We start from the raw sequence: 7500 nt of genomic DNA on the forward strand, positions 1-7500 counted from the left end.
GGACATTTTCTAAAACAATAGTGACTGCCGTTTGAATAAGAGGCTCCATATACAGTTAACATATTCAAGTCTTTGACAAGATGAGTGATATTTCAATCGATCGGGTTTTCTGGTCAAAAGTTTTAAAAAATGTTGTTTTTTTTCAGGATATGGCATTATTCTCGTGGTGTCCTATTTTTCAATCGGTGATTGTATCGTGTTAAAAATTTAAAATAAGTAATAATTACTCATCTACAAAAACAAATTTGAATAAACCACGTTTCAACATTTAGCCTGCTCAAGGGCGACAGTAAATCATAGGCATCTGCGATCAAAATGATAATTTTTAGTTGCACGCATTGTTTAAGAATCTGAAAAAGTAAGTATATTACACTCCAAAGAAAGAAGAGAGAAAGACTGGATTTTGAGATGACATATTATATCAAACAGCATCAAGTGGAATACTGCTCTGATTCGAAACGTTGTCCTCGAAGATGTTACCTTATGTTGAGGAAAATGAAACACGGGAGCGTTGTTGTGTTCACACCCTTCGTCAAGGAGTTAGGGGGCGTTTTCGAACACAAGATTTCACATTGTCTTGAATGATCAAGACATCTTTTAGCTTGCATCTACGGCAGTGCCTATGGAAACAGGTCACGATAAAATAATGTCCTTCAATGCACCCCATTTGCGACGAACTTCTGATGGGTGTGGTTCATCTAACTCCAACCACATAACCACTGGCGGTCGGTCTATTGAGCGAAGTTGTTTTGTGCCGCCCTATATTTTTCAAATTTAGCAGATACTGCTTTTCGTCTCAGTTTTTGCATATGCTGCTTTTCGTTAACACTCGCGCATCTCTCCTCGAGCCGTGATAGTTACATACTATACGAAGGTTGTGCATCATCACAGACGGCTCTCTTTTCTTGTTGCCCCACGCGATGCGAGATGACGTGCGACAATGAGCTGAGGGTGGGGTATGGGGGCTACCATGAGCCAAAAAGTCAACAGGCCGCCCAAGTATTTTATATAAAAGACTGTTTTCTTCTGTTTTAAAACTAAGGTTATCCACCTCCCCCACAAACAACGGATACTCTTTACTGCTAAAATAACTGGGTCAGGCCGGCAAATTTAGTTTTGCACACCTTGGGGTCTGACTTGGGAGAAATCAAAACCATATCAGTTTTATCATTGGAAGAACAGGTTTGTTGTAATCAAAACATACGGATGAAGAAAATGTCAATAAATATAGGCTTTATTGCTATTCGTTTTTCTCAAATAGATTTTAATCATCAATACGAATATTTCACAAATCATTCACCGAGTAGAGCCCCATGATTCTATAAATAAGAATCCAGTCCATTAACCCGACACCGACAAACAGAGCAGTCCAACGTGTAGTTACCTATGTTATTGTCTTTGGAGTAGATAAGTAGTGTATTGAGGTTGGATTTTCTATCCGTCTATTAATGACTGTTATCACCGTTGATATTCAAAGGAAGAAATTTTATATGGCAGTCTAATTGCTGTTGTCATGTTGTTCTTTTTTAAAAATGATATTCACAAATCTCAATGCACAGACGTGCAATACCAATACAACTATGAAAGGATCCATAGACTTCAATGATCGAGTGATTTACAATTTTTTTTCTCTAGAGGAAGGTCGACAAATAGACCTCTTTTACATTATTATATGTCCATCGTAAATGCCAATTACGTGAGTACATCTCTTTAAAATTCAAACCATACATGCCCCCCCCCCCCCCCCTTTTACACACAATATACAAACATTCTAAAAAATAAACCCACTAGAACATTGATATTGCGCAATATCCACTGAGTGAGCTCAAGACACTTAAAAAGGGTTCCTAAGCCAATAGCAACATGAAGACGAGACATGATGTCTTTTGGGCGAGATAACATTTTCCTCCAACACTGTTTCCGGTCAGGTACTCATTTTACACCTGACTACGGTGAGAGAATGTTTTCGATTCATGCCGCCTTAAATAAACAGCCAGCAACCGCCCCTGCACATAACTGACTGCCTTTCCAAATGAATAGATGTCTCTTGAGAGTATCCTGTATGACTCTGACGATCGAAACGTCAAAAAATAAAATTTGAGTAGATCTCACGAAGGCATCTTATTCGCGAAATCAAGTCAATCACCAAGGCCCAAGCAAAAACATCTGGTACAAGACACAACCAAGCTTGACCCAACATACTTTTAAATTGAAAAGATCACAATATCAAACTCTCAAGATGCCTTCATTGGCCTCTTACATCTCGATTCCACCTCAACACAGATTCTCCCTGCTTGAAACTATTTTACCCACCTTCTTAGCATGATCTCCCAGTGCAGATGTTAGATCGTGTTTGGTAGCGAAAGGTTTCCCCAATAGAACCAAAAGCTTAAAGATGCAGGAAATCTTTTTTATGACGATAATTCATTTCGCATTTGTATCCTTCTAAATAGAAATCGTGCTCTAGAAATCGACAACAAACTATTTGCCTGTTAAAATTAATTTCTGAATTATTGGTCACTGCATCAATGTGGGGAATTGATCACTCTCTTAAATTGCCGACAAATCCTGGTTCTTTTCAGAGTCCAATTAAGTCAATTGTATATCTTAGGCCATTGGCCAATAGTCATAACATCTTTGAACAAATTGTTCTAACAATCAATTTTTAAAAATATATTTAAAAAGCAATAATAATAATAATAATAATAATAATAATAATAATAATAATAATAATAATAATAATAATAATAATAATAATATAATAATATATATAGCACTTGTATGGGGCAAAAGCATGACTAGGTATGCTCTATGCGCCTCACAGCTACAAGAATGACAATCTAAAATATCACTAACATGCACACGCACACACACACACACACACACATAGAGAGAGAGAGAGATAGATAGAGAGAGAGAGAAAGAGAGGAGAGAGAGAGAGAGAGAGAGAGAGAGAGAATTAGTTATTACTCAAGAGAAGAAGAAATAATAAATATTTAAAAAACAAAACAAAACCAAAAAAAAAAAAAAAAAGAACATATTTATCAAATAAATGTCAAACTTTGACAGAGACTTTAAAATATTTTTTGTTAAAAAAGTAATGTTTCAGCTTTGATTTAAAACATCAACACTTGATGCTTCACAAAACCCACGGGAAGATTGTTCCATATTTTAGGACCTAGAGTTGAAAACGATCTCCCATCATAAATTTTAGAATTTGATTTGGTTGTTGCTTACCTGAAGTTTAGTGTGGTCAGATGAAGACCAATAGCTTTCTAGATGGAGAATAAACACACTTGTTGAAATCATTTAAATTTTAACATTATGACAATGTATATATGCAAAAAAAAACATATATGTAAAAATTGCAGCACACTGTTAAACAGGGCCACCTGGTAAATAAATAAAAATATAATATCCTTGTTTGGCAGTTTAGTGTGTCAATATAGTTATTTACAAAATAAACTTGACAGTTTGTTTCCGCTAATAGTTCAATACTAGTTGGTAAAATGACACATAGGTACATATTTGGAAACTAGACAAAACTAGATTTCTTTTGGTGTATAATAATTTATTGAATTTGTGATAACTGTTTGTAAAATCGCAGATATATTATACAACTAGTCATATAGAAAATTGATTTTACTAACTCGAGCACAAAGTTGAAATCAGCACATATAACGTTCTTTAGTATCTATTTGTTTATCCTACGGAATAGATCAATTTCACAAATCTCCGCCTCATTGACGATATCAGCTAATGGGCTGTCTCTGCTAGTTTATCATTCCAAATTGTATATTTAGACAGTTCATCGGAGTTTGTACAGTGTTCTTGTTTTTTCTTTGTTTTGTTTTGTTTTTGTTTTGTTTTTTTGTTTTTTTTTGTTTTTTGGGGGGGGGGGGGTTGTTTTTTTTTTTGTTTTTTTTTTGTTTTTTTGTTTTTTGTTTGTTTGTTTTCTTTTTAGATTTCTTTTCATAAAATCCCAATTACGTTCAATGGAATACATTATGTCAGGTGACACTTTGGTTCCGATTCTTCGGCGGCCCGTATTTGCTTTTCGTGTGTGTTAATAAAGGCATGTAATACATCATTAGAAAGAAAAATGTGTCTACTTTTGAAATATATATATATATATTATATATTATATATATATATATATATATATATATATATGTGTGTGTGTGTGTGTGTGTGTGTGTGTGTGTATGTGTGTGTGGAGAGAGATAGAGACAGAGAGAGAGAGAGACAGAGAGAGAGACAGAGAGAGAGAGAGAGAGAGAGAGAGAGAGAGAGAGAGAGAGAGTGTGTGTGTGTGTGTGTCTGTGTGTATTACTACAAAGATATCGTTATAAATAATGTGTACAATTTTCTCACAGAGGTGACAACAAGAATATCCAAGATGCAACTGAATTTTATAAGATTGTCAGTTCTCAAACTGCTACTACTGTCAAGCTTGAGATGGCAAACAGTTCATTCAATCAAGGAGGAGTTCTATAGACTTTATAATGACATTTTTTCTGAAAATTTCTATAAGAAGGAAATTCGACCAGCACAGAGCTTGAATGACGCTTTGAGAGTAATAATGAGATTCTATCTACTGTCTATTGTAAACGTAAGTATAAGATCTGTTTTAGAAATTTACTATTGAGGTCTATTTTAGAAAAAATCCATAAAATTCGTACCGAGAGTAGGTACTCTGGGTTTGTTTGTTTTTTATACATCGCATAACAGATACGTTTTGAATGTATGTCCATATGCAAAGTTAATTAATCATTTAAGTAACACACATAATCTGGCCACCAACTTTATCACCAGGAATATTCCAAAATTTTGTTAAGATGTTTATTGTGATTGGTGTATAAAATTTAAAGTTTTGCTCTTTTTATGAAAATAAAATTGACAACTTATTTCATTTCCACTATCTAATATTGCTACTCGAAATATGTTCCACTTAAAAAAAATTATAGATGTGTTCGTTTGAGTAAAATGAAGGTTAACCAGTTAACTGCCGTAATCTAGAAAGAGCGAGGTTCCAGGTTTGAGAGTTTTTGAACAGATGAGGGTCATTTAAATTGCTCGATATTTGAAAACCGAGTTTTCTGGCCAAAATTATAAATATGTGTTTTTCCAGACCAAGGCAGTTAACTGGTTAAAAGGTAAGAAAGACGTGGTAGGTTTGAGGATACGGGTGATTTTCATTCAATCTGATTTGATGTGCCAGCGTTGTCTTGCGAAGAGAGTGGATAAGTAAAAGTCAAGTTCTTCATAGAATGGCGTACATTTATTTTTGTGACAATCAAAAGACTTCCATGAAGATCAAAGATGTTCACTTTTTTAGTCCAATATAGAGCAAAAGTGTAATGTCAAAAACGGATTCCAATCTCATTGGAAGTGCAAACTACTCTTCCGGATGACTGGATACATACCTTGTGTAATTTATCTTCTGGTTTCAGAGTGATGGCATCTTATTATCTTGTCTAAATATAAGCTGGTCTCAATAAAGATCATCATCCTAGCTCTTTTACGTCCCGTAATCTTAGAATCTGCCGGTACAATCTACCATTAACCAATAGTTATGCATCTCGTGATTCAATATGTAACCTATTTATTATGAGTGGTCCGAAGATACACACTTCTGATGAGTTTGGAACCGGAAGAGTAGAAGGCGTGATGTCAAGACTTTTCTGCCGTATACATATGACCTTGCATAAGAAAAAGAACAACGTTAAATATCATTCGTGTTAATTCACATTTACACCAATTCTTTCCTACAATATCGATAAATCAGAAATTTTGAAATGTTTTTGTATCGTATATAATATTAAATGCTTCCTTCCTTCTGGATGGGTAGCAATTCCTTCAGAAAATACCCCTTCCCCGATCCAACAGGCCACTTAATTTAGTGACAACTGAACCCGGAACTGATTCATGCTCCCTTTGACGTGAGTTGTGTGCTCTACCAACTGAGCACTTGGTCTATCATTTTAATTGACATCTGGATTTGTTTACAAATGGTGTACAAGTTCTTATTCGTGATCCTCATCAAAAGAATGGTTTTGTTTTTCAATGGAATACATATAACCTATTTTCTTCTAACCTTGGACCAGGTATCTAAATTATGCGAAATAATAAACTTCAAATCTAGCCTCTTTTTCATTTACTCTGATTATATTAATAACTTTATATTATAAGTTTATAAATTTGTTCACAGAAAATTTGAAAGTACTTTCGTTTGTTTGTTGTTTTTCTTTCTTTTATATCTCTATCTACGCATATTCTTTGTTTCCTTAAATCTTAATTTTCTTCTTATTTCTTATAAATTGTGAGTTCTGTTTTTTTTTTGCCATTGACTCTGAGACTGTAAACTTAAAGACTCAAAATTGAGGTAATTTCTGTTCTGTCGCTATGATTCTACCAATTGAAGGCGATATCTTAGCATAAATCAGGTTATTTATTCATTACGTTATTTGGGTGTTGCATAATTTATCTAGATCTAGATACTCTTGTACATCTTTCAGAGTTTGTTCCAAAAGAGAAAGACGTATGCTTTCACCTTCTGTTACTCATATTATTTTCATTTATAATTGGACGAATATTTAATGATGATGATGATGATGATGCTGATCATCATCATCATCATCATCATCACCATCATCATCATCATCATTATGACTATTATTAGTATTATTATTATTATTATTATTGTTATTATTACTATTATTATCATCATCATCATCATCATCATCATCATCATCATCATCATCATCATTATTATTATTATTATTATTATTATTATTATTATTATTATTATTATTATTATTATTATTATTATTATTATCATTATTATTATTATTATTATTACTACTACTATTATAATCATCATGACTATCATCAACATCACCATTATTATTATTATTATTATTATTATTATTATTATTATTATTATTATTATTATTATTATTATTATTATTATTATTATTATTATTATAAAGCTATTGAGCATTGTAAAAGGATAATAGCCCTATATAAAATTCCCATTACATTACATTATCATCATTATTACTATCACCATCATTGTTGAAGGTAAATGAAAAACAACAAATGCTGGAAACAAGTGCTCGTCTTGTAATGGAATGGGACGACGATTACCTGGAATGGAATAGCACTGAATACGGCGGTATCGAAGAGCTCTTGGTTCCACAGAAAAAGGTTTACGTCCCTGACATTGTCCTAGCAAACTCGGTGGCGGCACAGAAACAACTTGGGTGAGGTATCTTTTATGATTACGATTGTGTTATTGCTAATTAAATTGATAGACAGATATAGGTAGATAGATAGATAGATAGATAGATAGATAGATAGATAGATAGATAGATAGATAGATAGATAGATAGATAGATAGATAGATAGATAGACAGATGGACAGACAGATAGATAGATAGATAGATAGATAGATAGATAGATAGATAGATAGATAGATAGATAGATAGATAGATAGAT

At 33.2% G+C, this 7500-nt stretch overlaps 1 protein-coding gene across 1 annotated transcript in view; it reads left to right on the forward strand.

Moving 5' to 3' along the window:
• The first annotated feature begins 4360 nt into the window (after positions 1-4360).
• Positions 4361-7500, forward strand: part of LOC144971202 (neuronal acetylcholine receptor subunit beta-4-like) — a 49260-nt gene continuing 46120 nt past the window's right edge. Inside the window, exons 1-2 of the mRNA XM_078911701.1 lie at positions 4361-4612; positions 7084-7265. Of these exons, the coding sequence (XP_078767827.1) occupies positions 4400-4612; positions 7084-7265 (395 nt within the window). The 5' untranslated portion in view covers positions 4361-4399. The remainder of the gene's footprint in view (positions 4613-7083; positions 7266-7500) is intronic.

This window comes from Berghia stephanieae, chromosome 4, assembly GCF_034508935.2.
Source record: "Berghia stephanieae isolate SIO BIC M18660-M18661 chromosome 4, UCSD_Bste_1.3, whole genome shotgun sequence".
Classification (NCBI taxonomy): Eukaryota; Metazoa; Mollusca; class Gastropoda; order Nudibranchia; family Aeolidiidae; genus Berghia; species Berghia stephanieae.